Source organism: Chiroxiphia lanceolata, chromosome 6 (genome assembly GCF_009829145.1).
Source record: "Chiroxiphia lanceolata isolate bChiLan1 chromosome 6, bChiLan1.pri, whole genome shotgun sequence".
Lineage (NCBI taxonomy): Eukaryota > Metazoa > Chordata > Aves > Passeriformes > Pipridae > Chiroxiphia > Chiroxiphia lanceolata.
In genome coordinates, this window is record NC_045642.1 from 28,924,076 (window position 1) to 28,939,724 (window position 15,649).

Consider the following 15,649-nt stretch of genomic DNA (forward strand, 5'->3'; position numbering starts at 1 on the left):
CACCGATAAAGCAAAAAGAATAAAAGTAATTGCTTCCCCTTGAACACGAACTGCTTCTCATGAAAAAGAGCAAGTATGCTTCAAAATGTCTTAGGATGCAAAGCATGAGTTTTTTAATGGAACTTTATTTGTATATTTTCATGGTCCCACACATGTAATGCTATTTATTGAACTGAATCCTCCAACTCAAATTTATTGCAGAGCCTTTCGAAAGAAGTTTGTAATCCTCTGAAGTGATATTTTATTAAAAAGGATGCAGTTGAAGTTCTATTACAAAACAAAAAGACAGGGTTTCGTGCACATTTCATCCAATTCCACACAAATTCTTTTCTCTTAATACTAGGGTTCAAGATTGCATCTGAAATAGCCAGAAACTGCCTCCTGGAATGATCAGGGTATCAGCTCTATACTGCTTCACTATTTCTTTTTGTTTGTTTGTTTTTTCTTTTTAATAAATGAAAGAAGCACGTGGCTAAAATAAAGTATTAGGCAGAAAGAAAACACTCATATTCAGCATCCTGCCCAAAACAACATGCAAGAGTAAACCACAGGTATAAGTAAAAAAGAAAGTAAAAGTAAAGTAAAGTAAGCAAAATTAAACACCATGAAAATACTTCAAGGCCATCACTTAAAATGGTGACAACAAATACACAGCAAATCATGTGAGAAAGATGCTAGGGGAATAAAAGAGAACTGTTTTCAAAAATGCAAGGCACTAAGTGCTACAGCTAGAATAGCATAATCTTACCCTCTAGCTGAACCTTCCCTCTTTATCTCTATGCTAAATTTGCACTAGTTGCTTTGCTAAAAATATACTTTGAAGTTGTCATAGCTATTGGTCCTGGTTCATCTTTTTTCTGCCTCTGAGAACAGTTAAAGTAATAGATCATTGTAATTAGACTTTTATGGGTGCAAGAGACAGTTTGTTTCAGTCACAAACAGGAACAGAGAAACGATGAGCCAGAGAGGAAAAAGAAAACTAAGTAAGTTTAAATAAGGCAACTGTTTCTGAATATGGAGAGATTGAAAACAACAACAACAACAACTACCAAAACCCAAACAAAAAGCTATAGGTTTATCACCAAAATCTCTAACTACAAAGAGGGATACAACAAGAACTAAGGACATTTTTACACTAGGGCTAAGGCCACCTTTTCCTAGCCAAGAAAGACAGATTCATATGTGTGAAATGCAAATGAATTAGTCTGTGCATGCATTATTTGAATAGAAAGATTTAAGGTATATAAGATATATAAGGAAATACATCATATATACATCTACATATAACATTTTAATATATCTTATATATGTTCTGAGAATGTATCTCATATTAGGCTATGCAATATAGCCAGGATAAAACATAAAGGTTATTTATTCTTCCTCATTACTTCAAAGGCATGTAAATACACGTGTGTGTATATATATATGCATGCATTTATATACCTAAAAAGACAAATAAGAAAATAGTTATTTGAGGGTCTTCCTACCTATCTACCACATTACAAGTATTTCCCAATTTGTAACTTTGCACACTGCCTATCAATCTGAGTTGAGTCTTCAACATCAACTAAGTCTTAACTATTATGGCAAGACAAATAATGGAAAAAATGAAAAACCCACAAAGTTTCCAAAAGCCCTTCCTCCAGGTGGATCACCTCCACCTGACTCTAAAAACATGTTTCTGCCACTCGTATGACAGCCTTATTTGCATCTAAACAATGATGCAAGTCAGCTTCTGAAGTCCTCCGGGCACAAACTTCCTGCAATTTTACACTAATGCCTTAAGTCATTAATAATTCATACTGTCTAACAGACGTGGAAATCAAACCCACAGCCCCCAGCTTTATCATAACCACATTTCCCTGACAGCTACAGTCAAGGTCAGTGGCATTAGTGTTGTTCAAGGACACTGACACGTGTCAAACTTCAGCAGTACAAACTGTTTGCTATTGCATGAATAAAGGGTGTTTGAAGGTATTTTAGTCAGTCCTTATTCAAGGTAATCTGAAGTAGGTACAGACATAAGGCTAGAGAGACTTCTTGGCTCACTGTTTCTACTTCTCTCCTTTTGCAAGACACCACGTCATACAGACCTCTTTAAAAACATGCCTACACGTATCTTAAAACCAGATGGCTTCCTGGGTCTCAATACTCCTTGCAGTGGCTGCTCCAGAACTCCACTTTTGTGAGAATTAGGAACCACCGCCTAATTCCAAAATCGCTTATATCCACCAGAAATTTATAAAAATTTATAAAATTTATAAAATTTGTCTACATGCAAGTACTAGCTTTTGCTCAGTAAAATAAGCCACTTGTTTCTAGTCCAGTCTGTGCAACCTTGAAGACAGGAGATGACAACAGAGAAGACTACACCATGACCAAGAAGAGGCCAAATCACTGGCCCTTTGCATAATACTATTGACACCTATCACTCCTCCGGAAATATTTCTTCAAGACACTCTGGGATTTTATTTCTGATTTTCATTGCAACTGCTCAATACTGGACCGTAACTTCCCTATGACTTACTAGCATACTCAGGTTTCTCTTGGTTGCTGCTCCTACCTGACAGACCTGTTGCACATGGCCATTCCCATTTTTGACCCTCACTGTACAGCCTCTCTCTCTCTCTGTAGAACTAAATTTAATGCCACTACTGTGATTACTATCCCCAGGATTTTACTATATGAGTAAGGAAAGGAGAATTATTGAATACTATTCTTGTAATTGAAGGAAATGCCAAGAGGGAATCTCCTCGATAAAAAGCAGCCAGCTCTGTCATTATTGCACCCACAATTTAATGAATAGCTCATCTTGCACACTGGTATTTTCCCCCTCTCTATGCAACACCCTATGCAGTCAAAGTTTTTGACAAGGTAATCAGCTGAATAAAGAAATTAGCAAGGTTTCAAGAAATGGCCAGCTTCTGTTTTCAGCCATGGTATGTGAGTATTTGTAGTGATAAATTAACTGAAACCTTCTTTTCAATGTGCAATACAGAAGCTCAGAGTTAAAGTTGCCCTGCTGCCTAACCTGTATGTCAACACATCTTGGTAACAAGACTGGGTTTAAATTTATTTTCCAACATTAACAATGCTAGTTTCGGGTCTACTTATCAAAAATTATGCATATTTCAATTCCCAAATACCGATAAGGGCTCTCAAATTCAGCCCTAGTTTAATCTTGGCTTACCACTTTCAGTCTGGAAACAGTAAAAAAAAAAATTAAATCAGGAAATGTCAAGAGTAAGACAGTTTAAAATACCATAAAGGGATCTCTAATAACAGTACAGAAAAATGCTTGGGTGAAATCTTAAGTCTATAGGTCTACAGTATTATCAACTCATGCATTATCATCATCAATTTCCAGTTTTACGTTAAAGAACCAGTTACAGAAGCAAGTGTGTAAAAACCTCAGATTTCATGTACAAAAATATGGTTCAAGGCCTTTGCATGCAGCAGAATCCTAAAATATAACTGAAGACACAAATAAAATAATGCCAAAAGTTTTCAACATTTTAAATACATTTTAGATTCTGCTGCCTTTCATCAAAGCAGCGTGAAACCCCAAAGGGTTTGGAAAACCTCAAAAAAGGTGTGGACTGTTTTCATTTAATAAAAAATAAAAGTTGTATTCATGAAATCCACCTTACTTGAAAACAGTGTAGGTTTTTCTTTCTTTACAAGTCATCATTTGGACCATACCCTTATGGGGTTTGTATGCTTTCGGTTGCTTGGAGAGTGTCCTATTGAGATGGTTTTTCATAGTATAACTTAGAAGCAATCAACTGGCAGTCTTGGTCTTCTGACTAGCTCAAAAGAACAGCATTTATTTTTTTTTATTAATGTGAACAGTTAATTTTAACAACAGTCTCTTCCCCCATCTTTCTGCCTCATGGTCCATACATTTTTTGCATGCATACACCTGTCTTCACAACCGCTTGTTCTCTCGTTTCCTGCCCTATCAGTACATTAGACCAGGTCTGACAGTAAGATTCCAGCCTCTTGTCACAACTGAAACCCTGAAATCTGCCTGGAGAAAACCTGCTAATGTAAGGCTGCTTCTTCTTCTTTTTTCTTTTTTTTTTTTTTAAATGATTTCAATTCAGATCTTAAATCAGCATTTTAAAAGATGGTAAGGCTGCCAAATACTGAAGGTAGCAAACAACTCAGATTTTTCTGAAAGCATCTTGTGGCAGCTGCAAGTTCGTGTTACATTTACTTAGAACAGCAATTGCCTTTGGAAATTAGATTTTCCTGCTTGTTCAAAAGATTCGTGATGAGTAACTATAAAGATTCAAAATTTAACTCGCTAAGTGCCAGTGTTAGCAAGCAGAGGTAGAAGATGTGTCTGGCAAAAATTAAGCAGAAATGGAAATCAACCATCAGATAATGCAGGTCATTTCTTTGATAGTACTCTCTGACACCCCTCAGAGTATGTATGCTCACAGTGGTTCTAAATATCTCTAAACAGTACAGTTTGCAAACTCTTCCCCATTACAAGAGATCTCTCTCAGGAACAAGTACATCTTGCTATCCAATCTAGATTTTAATTTCTGTCTTTTCATCCTTCTTGTTATATTCCCCAGATACTCCTCCTTATTGGTATTTTCAGCTAGTTTTTAGTCAAACCCTAAATATTTCAATTTTTCTTTCGGTGACATGACAATTTTCCAGCATCCTTTCTGTAAGCAGATTTGAGTTGCCAAATTATTTTGTTATTTTGGTAATAGGTCACCTAATAGATCTGGTGCCAGAAGGTGTCCATGAACCATTTGTCTTTCAGTATTGTCTGCAAAAGATGAATTTTCAGACGTGGATTATTGGAACAATGAGCCGAAGGGCCCCTGGGACACAGTACCCAGCACTTGGAAGACAGAAAGGCAATCAAGGGTAGCTGGATTTCAAGGGAATGTGACAGGCATTTAAAAATCAATTGATATTTCTGTTACTGTTTGCTAGGAGTGTTTTTTCTCCTCTCACTGGCTTTTTGTTGCATTTTTTTCCTTCCATGCTGCAGCACCCACACAACACTCAGAGACTTAAGTGAAGACTGGGATGTCACTCCCTGCTCCTGTGGAAAGGAGGGTAACGCATTGCAAACAGACTAAGCACTGTGCACCACTCTTCCAGGAGCAATTCCATCAAAAAAACGTATTAGCATCTTCTCCAGATGTGGCCAGACTGACTAAAGAAAACATGGTTCCTACATTTTACTCACAGAGCACTACTTAAATGGCAATGCAGTATCTGCAGCATCCTTACATTTTTCATTAGGTATCACTACGCCACACGAGATAAGTTACAGCACATCCTTACTGCAGCACTACTCATAGCTGTATAACCAGTTTAGGGCTCAGCACTGAGACATACAGACAGACGAGAGGAAGCACAAGTCCAAAGAGTGGAATGCAGCTTGCTTAATTATAGATGTCTATCATATGACATAAGTACCTGACAGCTAGGTACTAGGTTTGTCACCGGAGACCTAGTCAATACAGCTCGTGCAGTGTAGGGTAAAATTCATTTCAACAAGGGTAGGGTGAGGCAAATTATACCCGAAACACTACCAGCACTAACAAGTCCATCTACACTAATTCACACAGAGGTGTCTTCCAAAACAGTGAGACAACACTGAACACTTTGGATTAAAAAGTAACGTGCCTCACAAACGGATAAATATCAAACCTCAAAAGGTTAACACTGAAGGTAGAAGAAAATAAGACTTCTCTTATTGAGACCATCTGCTGTAGCAATCAAAGAAGTTAGAATCCATTTGCTTGTAGGAGTCCATAGAGAATATCATGAACCAATTTGAGTCAAAATAAATTAGTTTATTTTGTTCTGCATGGCCAAAACCCATCCCACTTAGTTTTACCTACCTAAATAAAGAGCACAGCCTGTTCTAGGCTTTTCTCCATAAACAAAACAAAGAGAGGTTGCTCCAAAGGGACACTCAGTACCACCTAAGGTCTTATTTGTCCTTTAAATGTGTTTATCTCTTGTTAGTGACTATAAAGAAAACCAGGCTACAACCACCCTCTTGGTATATCAGCTTCAAATAGACTCCAGTGACTCTCAGTAAAGAAAGTATGAACAATTTGGGGTTCTACTTGCAGGGCTTTCCTCCCTCAAAACCCACAAACGTGACAGTTATGATAAGCAACAAAATAGTTCACACTTACAGCGGGATTTACTGTGGTCCCATTATTGAAACCCACTCCTATTTATTCTTCCTAAGGGGTATCAACAATTGCATCTCAGGATCCCTGCTGTGAGAAGCAAATTTTTTCTTCTACTGTGACACAACACCAACTCTGAACTGTACAGTATTCCAGCAGATTGTGTTCAATATTTCAGGGAGTCCAGTGCAGTGCTTTTCTCATTCATTACTAGCAATCAAGTCATTTGAAAGGAAATGAGAGATGAAGAGCTAAACATTCATTTGGAGAGAGATAATCAAAAGAATAAAAGCCTTGTCTCAGATTTTGCATATGATTTTTCAGCGCTAGGGAACATATAATTGATGCATTATTTATACATCTAACTAATATCAAACTAATATCAAAAATAATATCAGAATAACAAATAATATCTAATACTAACACCAGAAATAACATGAATTTAGACATAAGTTTATCATAAAAATTATATTATAAAATAACATTAATTAACTTTAGAAAGTTAATTACCAATGGAATATTACTCTGAAGAATAGGTGATATTAACCCTTCTTATAAAGCAACAAAAACCTGACAGACATGTGTTAGCTTAACACTGACAATACAGAATACAGTATTACTGCACAATGCATGGGACATGCTATTCTAAAAGACAACTACGTATTTTGACAGATGACTGCATTATGAAAGGTTGATAATACTGACATCTGAGGAACACCAGTAAGGAGAGATGAATCAAATGGTATGAGTATGTTCCCTGTTGATAACTCTCAAGCCCTATCCTGCAGTGACAAAAATGAAACAGAAAAAGGCAAAGAAATTGAGAAATCCTTAAGTAGAAATGCCATAAGATTAACAGAAAGTGAGGCACACAAATAAAACCATGTTTTCAAGGACAAGTAAGTAGATACTCTGCAGAGTCACAGATTTAATGCCCTAATTCTAGATCACGCAACCAAATACTTCTTTCATACTCCATATCTACTTCAACCTGCTGGAGTGTTGGACCTCTGAGCAAACAGGTTTTAAAAAGATAATCTGACTAACCGACTACTGCTACTTCCAAATTAGCAGCCAAAGTGTGTTCATAACACATTCAAAACAAACAAGCCTACACATTACCCAGAAAATTTTCCCATGTTAACAATTCCAGATTCCAAACCAAATATGGAACACCTAAACCAAAACTATGGTTATCAAAAAGTAACACTTTAAACAACTTATGCTCTATAGGAAACCTAAAGTATTTTCTCAGCATATGAAAGTCATCAGGATTGCAGTCACGCAAGCAGAAAACAGAACCACACACCCCATTTCAGTAATTTTACCCAGGATCATTCTACAAAAGGAAATTTGATCTGAGCTACCATTGTAGCTCTTAAGTTAACAGAATGGTAGCTTACTTAAGCTCTATAAGAAATTTTCTTTTTGTCAGAACTATACAGCACTTTTCCATACTACATAAGAAATATTTTGCAGGCTAAATAAAAGATATTTACATTATTTCATTAAACTATAAAAAGACTGAATTTCAAAGCTAACAGATACACCGACCCCACAATAAAACAATGCCATAGCAAATGGCATTGCATAGATTGCTTTCCTTCATTTTGTATATTGCCTCCAACATACTTCAGAATAACATATTTTATCATGGTGAAAGAACGCTCTTTGATATTGCTTTTAGTGTACCTTTCTCTAATTCATTTTTCCCTAGCACTTGAGAAAATTCTCTTTTTTTTCATTTAAGCAAGGCAATAGGAAGTAAGAACAACCACCTGCAAAGAATCAAACTGTGAAAGAATCAAAACTGTGAAGAATCAAAATATGAAAATAGAAAAAAAATGTTACTAAAAGATTGTTGTACGGCAGCTGCTTTATCCTTAGTGTGATAAAACTTGAAAGGTATGTACAATTATTTTAGCTAGCTTTGGTAATCTTGAACGACTAGCTAAAGCCATATCACAGCTATTCACAAAAAGTTACAAAATTTAAGTTATTAGTTTTTTGTCAAATATTTTATACTAACAAGCTTAAATGCTTTCACCGAGCAGAATACAACTTTCAAGCTTTCAAATGCTGTAGTTTTAAATACCTCCTTTTCTGAAAACTCCAAGCCTTCTGAAACATACCTCTGACTTCAAAAGAGGCATGGGATCCTTTTACACATAGAGAAGGGATTTTTGCAAACAGTTCCAAATCCTTACCTTTCTGTAGACTATCATATTTGGAGAACTCTCCTCTGGGTCAGCAGTTTCCGCACTACTCGTATCAGCGGGCACTTGGGCCATGTTTGCCTCCTGTCGCTCAAACTGCAAGGACAGGAGCAAAAGTCAGCATCGCTTCAGGCTGCGCTGGAGCATGGCAAGGACACCTCCAAGGCAGGCAGACAGAGGTAATCACACTCCAGACTTCAACCCATGCAGGAATTTATCACACTGTGTCAGAACTCTCTTGTCTACAGGATAATGCCCCAAGAATAAGGATCGCCAAGCACATACAGCTGTGGTTTGGGTCATCACACACACATTTCTTCCCCCATTTTGATTTTTTATCATTCAGTGAAAGTCCAATTAATACTTCACACACTTCCTTTCCTTGCTATATAGCACAAGCAGCTTTGACTTCTCTAGAATCTTTGAGGTACCTGCAGACAAAAAGCCAAGAAGGATAAAGAGCTTGCTGTGATGCAGAGTAAACCCCACTGCAGCTGGGGGGTGCAGCAGACTGTCAGTCACACTGCCGACTGTCGCCTGCAGATACTTCAAGTCATTTACGGCTCTCTACAACCCCAGAGCAGCAGCCAGGAACCAGGGAGGCACAGCTGCTTGCTCAGAGTAAGCAGTGTCCCTCACCTCTTCTCATGACACAGCTGGGAACAGGCAGCAGGACAGGCAGACAACCGCACGCACGTAATACTCCTTATCTTCTAGAAGCACAGAACTGCTGCCTCATCTCCTCCAGGTCAGGCCAGGCTTGAGGCAACAGCATCAGTTTGAATAAAGGAAAAAAGGGGCCTGGTGCAGGGAAGGCACTTCAAATTCTAAGTCAAATGTTATATTTTAAATTTTATTTCCACCAGAATATTTGACAAGTTCCATCTCAAATTAAAGGCTGCTGTGGAGCTGTTTGGTGACCTCTCCTAACCTCAGAAGTAACATTGCCTCGTACAGACACTGGCACTAAAACTGCCTGACAAGTTCAATTTCTTTAACATTGAAAGTACTGAAACGTCCCATCTCAACATATTTTATTAAAAACTAAGACAAAAAAAAGCACCTATGTTCACACAAGCATAATCTACACATTCATTTCTAAAACACAGTTCACCACTAAACTGTCTCTCTTACTTATGGAAGATACTTTTCTATTCCTTCCTCTACCCACTTTCACATTGCCACAGGCGACAAAGTGCCCCAGTATATAATATACATACATAGCATACAATTATATGTATAGTACAGCCCTGAGCCATTCTAGCTGTCAGTTATCAGCTCCCAAGGACAAGTCAAGAGCCAGAATCAGAAAAGCTCAGACTGCATCCCAGCTCTGTCCTATCTCCGCAGTGAAAAGGCTACAGTTGTAATGTGGCATCCTTCACTGAAGCCAGAGCAGCTGAGATACCCCTTTAAGCAGACATAAAAGACACCAAAGTTTAATAATCTACATCAATCCAGATTCCTTCATTTCCTATATAAAGTATGAGTACACACACACACACACACACACACACGAGTGGGCACAAATGCATTTGTACATGCACATACCAATTTTGAAATTCAGTAATACAGTTCAAGCTCAAATTAAATAATATATATACAAATCACCTTTTCAAGGAATATTCAGACCAATTTAGATGCTGTTTTATATTTAAAGGAAATAAATTTATTTTTACCCCTATTAAACCTCATGGTTTCCTAGAAGCCCAAACACTATACTGTTGTGCCAGGTCATGAGCTAAAAAGGAAACATAATAAATTCTCTAAGCAAGATTATTAGATGCAAAAACAATCAAATAGCACAAATGTTGAAGGGTAAAGCATTTTCCAATTATAGCACTTTGAATTATTTACACTAATGTGCATTTTCACAACACTGCTTAGTCATGATTTCAAGATACTGAAGTATTAGGCTAGAGGTTATCATCACTCAGTTGAATGGATCAAGAACAGGGTAGAGATTTTATGTAACTTTTTGAAGGCAATTACAAAGCAGAGTTGAAAGCGTATGTCAAGTCACCCGAATTTCAGCTTCACCTGCAATATAGAAAGACCACATTCACCGCTTACATTATATGTGAGATTTTATAAGCATACTTTAAAAGAAAACAATTGCAATTAACTTTCAATTGAGCAATGATCTTTAAAGAACAAAATTACAATTTCTAATCGAAAAGCCCTCTGTAGCATTACTTAGCTGCGCTTCACTCATTGCATTATTCACTTTGAACGTCCACATTTACAAATTCTGTTCTCTTGTTATACTGTCAGCTCACTTGATCTTTTCTGATACTTCAGAGAACAAGGCTGGAGACAAGGTAGGACTGAGGTGCACCTTGGAGCAGACACAAGTGTGGACATTCCCTCCACATAGCCCAGGCATTGCTGCTGCTGAGATGGGCCTCAGCAGGCCAAGCTAGGGCCTTTGAGGAATTGTGACGGCTCTGACCATTGTCCAAGTTTTTTTTCTCTTTCTTATAGATTGCTTTTAAAAAAAAAAAACAGCAAACAAACAAAACCACATAATCATTTGTCAGATGGTGTTCTACAGGAAAAAAAGACTACAGATAAAATAAGACAGTGACATGACAAGAGCATGTTCTTGGCTCTTCAAGGTGAAAGCACAGCAATGCTGGGTCCCAAGGATCCCATTACACCTGTGCTTTTTAACATACGGGAGTTGAGTGGAGCTCAGCACCCAGCGATGCAGGACTACTTCACACAACCACAGAATGGTTGGTGTTGGAAGAGAGTATTGGAGGTCATCTAATCCAATGTCCTGGCTCAAGCAGGGTCCCCTAGAGCACAATACTCACAATTGTGTACAGATGGCTTCTGAGTATCTCCAGAAAAGGAGACTCCACAACTGCTCTAGGCAACTGTTCCAGTACATAGTCACCTACATAATAAAGAAGTTCTTCCTCATATTCAAGTGGAATTTCCTGTGGCTCAGCTTCTACCCATTGCCTCTTGTCCTACTGCTTGGCACCACTGAGAAGAGCCTGGCTCTGTCCTCGTGACACCCTTCCTTCAGATACTTAGACACTGATGAGATCTCCCCCCCTCAGTCATCTCTTTTTGAGACTGAACAGGCCCAGCTCCTTCAGCCTTTCCTCGTAAGACTGATGGTCCAGTCCCGTAATCATCTTCATAGCCCTTCGCTGGACTTGCTCCAGAAGCTCCACATCTCTTGTACTGAGGAGACCAGAACTGGACACAGGACCCCAGATGTGGCCTCACCAGGGGTGAATACCGTGGTAGGATCACATCCCTCAACCGGTTGGCAACGCTCTTCCTAATGCAGCCCAGGATTCCACTGGACTTCTTGGCCACAGTGCTGGCTCATAGACAGCTTGTTGTCCACCAGAACCCTTCTCCACAGCACTACTCTCCAGCAGGTCAGACCCCAGCCTATACTGGTGCATCGGGTTATTCTTCCCCAGGAGCAGGACCCCACACTTTGTTGAATTTCAAAAGGTTCCTCTCTCCCCATCCCTCCAACAAGTCGAGATCTTTCTGTAGAGCTGCACAGCATTCTGGGGAGTCAGCCACTCCTCCCAGTTTTGCATCATCAGCGAACTTGCTGGAGGCACTCTGTCCCTTCATCCAAGTCACTGATGAGCAAGTTAAACAATACTAGGCCCAGTACTGATCCTTGGGGGACACCACTAGTGACAGACTGTGCCAGTGATCACAATTCCCTGAGACCTGCCATTCAGCCAGTTCTTAAACCACCTCACTGTCCACACGTCCAGTCCACACTGCCTGAGCTTGCCTGTGAGAATGTCATGGGAGGCAGCGTCAAAAGCCTTGCTGAAGTCCAGGTAGACAACATCCACTCCTCTCCCCTCACTTATCCAGACAGTTGTCCCATTGTAGAAGGCAATCAGGTTGGTTAAGCATGATTTCCTTTTGGTGAATCCATGCTGACTATTCCAGATCACCTTCTTGTCTTCCACATGCTTAGAGATGGCCTCCAAGTTAAGCCATTTTATCACTTTTCTGGGGACTGAGGTGAAGCTGACTGGCCTGTAGTTCCCTGGGTCCTCCTTCTTGCCCTTTTTGAAGACTGGGGTGACATTTGCTTTCTCCCAGTCCTTGGACACTTCTCTTGACTGCCATGACATTTCAAACATGATTGAGAGTGGCCTAGCAATGATATCTGCCAGTTTCCTCAACACTCATGTGTGCATCCCATCAGGGCCCACAGACTTGTGGATGTCAAGTTGGACTAAACGGTCTCTAAACCAATCCTCCTCAATCAAGGGAAAGTCTTCCTTCCTCCACACCTTCTCCCTAGGGTTGGTGATTCACCAGTCTTGAGTGTGGAGGAAGCGATCCTTGAATACTGGCCATCTCTCTTGGACCCCTCTTCCCATTAGCACATTCCAACAGGATTCTTCCAAGAAGGCCCCTGAAGAGGCCAAAATTAGCTCTGCTGAAGTCCAGAGCTGCAATCTTACTCATTGTTCTGCTTCCTCCTAGCAGAATAGTGAACTCCACAATTTTGTGGTCACTACAGCCAAGGTTGCCCAAAATCTTCACATCTCCAACCAGACTTTCCTTCTTAGTTAGTATAAGGTCCAACAGCACACCTTTCCTCATTGGTTCTTCCACCACCTGTATCAGAAAGTTACAGTCAATGCTTTCCCAGAACCTCCTGGATTGCTTTCCTGTACTCCTGCCATACTAAAGTCTGATCTCAAGCCAATTCTCAAATGGGGCATTCTCACTTGCCTGAGGATTGTGGCACTGACTTAACACCCAATGAACACAAACAAACCACTGGCTACAAGGCAATAACACTTCTGACCAAGGAGCAATTTTGGAATAGCCCCAAGAGAGCACCTCTTTGTCTTTGCCAGGGAAAAGAACGCCAGGGAGAAGGGTAGACAACACAGACTTAGTGCTCTAGTGATGCAGGCTACTAGCTGCAAACACAAATGAAATTGTTCATGTTCAAAGTAAAGGGTTTTTTACCCTAACCCTATGTTAACATGCCGCATTTGCAACTCTTTAATTATTATAATTGTATGTGAAAGTCCATGTCTGACTTGCACAGTTGTCTGATAAAAAACAAACCAACAAAACCTCGTAGCCTGGTGTGAAGGAATCAGACTAATTTTTCAAGGGATACCATTGAAATCTATTCTTTTTACACATTTTTTCATGTCAGCCCCATCCACTGGAATGCAAGCAGAAAGTCAACTCTACGACACTACAGAAACTGAAAACCGGTTTGCCCTCTCAACCTTCCTCTAAGCACATGTTTGTGATGCATCAGCCAGAGAAGTGAATCCAGCTTGGTCTTATAAAGAAATTTCAGCTACACTTAGCCGAGAAGAAGGAAAACAAACAATTTATTTAGGCTTTCAAAAAAATTAGAAGTAGTCACACACAGCCTCCAACTAAGATCTTCACCAATTACTACCTGAAGAGTACTTCAGCTCCTCCCTCCTACAGGCAGTTTGCTGTATTATCAGGGGCTAACTCATACCAGCCTGCATCCACACACCAGCAATCTAGATACAAATGCATCTCTTACAAAAAATAAATGGCCTCTAAATTCCAACTTTCATGTTCAAAGATGCTGTTTTCCCACAGCTGTTTTTCTGACAATAGCAATACTTGCAGTATTCTGGACTCCTCAGCAGCTAAAGTGATTGAAAATGGGGAAAAAAAAATATTGAAAACCATTTGTGCTAACCATTCTCTCACTGCCGTGCACAAGGAGGAAATCAGCAGTCTTCAACTTCTTGTTTATGGAAAAGATGGCCTATTAAGCATTTAAAAAGTACTCCCAAAAATATGCTAAAAAAAAAGGGCACATTTGCTTCTCACTCATTTTTTCCTTTTTATATTTTATTCTTTATTATAGAGCACATCTGCTTTTACCCCAAGAAACATAAGCACACTGGACTAGACAGGCAGCCACTGACAAAATGCAATGAGTCACAGCAAGAGTTCTCTCTCTTATCTGATCAGAGTCCTCACACCCTCCCAAAACCCAGAAGCTGCAAAGAAATATGGCTCCCATATGTCAAAAAAGGATCGGTGAACTTTAAACTGGAATAACCAATCAAATACATGCTCCGAAAGCAAGAAAATAATTTTTTTCACAGTTCACCTCTTTAGAGTTTCTGATACAGAAGTGTAATGATAAAATTTCAAAGACAACAACTTTTACATTGTAATCCATAAATACTGTCAGCATTTAATCTCTCTGTATATGTAAATTCAACACAAACAGCTTAACACTAACTTAGGAGATTCCCATTAGTGTCCTCAAACACCTTGACTGCTGTAAGAAAATACTATTGTAAACAAGATTGCTCTAAGAAATCTCTTACAGACACACTACCCCATGTGTTTTGTAGAAATTAGCCCATCTAGAAGTCCTTATAGATCCGGGTTTTATACATAACAGAGAAAGAAAGAAGAAACACAAAGTTAGAAGAAATTCTGTGAAACAAACTATTTCTTGAAAATATCACCTGAATTTAACAACACAAGTTCATATATCAACTTTCATTCTTTATTTTACTAGATAAGTTGTCAATTTAATAAGCAAAATTTGCAGTTCAAAAGACTTCCTGCACATCTGAGATAAAATTAAAGCTTGTTATAGTATGGAAAAACTACATCCCAGAAGACAGAATATACTAAATGAATTCCAATGTAGATATCTATCAGCACTGCTCAGCTGAAATACACTTCTGAGTGACAATAAATGGAAATTACCTTTATGCTATGTAATTAATTTATTTCAAGGGCAGCTTATAGCTGACACGTAGTATTAATGTCAAATTATGAGAGATTTAGAGCTTTAGCACACAGTCACAGAGTAAAATATAACTTCATATCATTAATACTTAGTTAATTTTTTTCTAATTAGTGAAATACAACTAGACTACATGATTTTTCACACACCTGAGAAATCATATAACCACATGATTTGCTGAACTGATAATTACCTAATAGGAAAAATCCCTACCTACTCTGCTAGAATATTTAGATCAAATAGGTCATGTTATTAAGGTTACAGGAGGGAAGGGACAGGGAAGGAAAAATTACTCTGAATTCAATTAGAACCCATTAGTATTAGGTTGATATTTATCACCCATTACATAAATCTCTTTAAAATTGTACTGTGAAGAAACTTACTTTCATGTTCTTTTTCTGGTTAATTATTATTCATTAAACCAGGACTTGGGCATGCCAAGCAAGGTGTGTATACTAGAGGACAACATA

The 15,649-nt window shown here is 38.7% G+C and overlaps 1 protein-coding gene across 5 annotated transcripts in view; it reads right to left on the reverse strand.

Moving 5' to 3' along the window:
* The window catches only part of RGS6 (regulator of G protein signaling 6), a 266,760-nt gene that overhangs the window by 242,702 nt on the left and 8,409 nt on the right, over nucleotides 1-15,649 (reverse strand). For all 5 annotated transcript variants that reach the window (XM_032690524.1, XM_032690526.1, XM_032690521.1 and 2 more), the window contains exon 2: nucleotides 8,387-8,491. In XM_032690524.1, coding sequence (XP_032546415.1) covers nucleotides 8,387-8,470 — 84 coding nt within the window. In that variant the 5' untranslated portion in view covers nucleotides 8,471-8,491. The remainder of the gene's footprint in view (nucleotides 1-8,386; nucleotides 8,492-15,649) is intronic.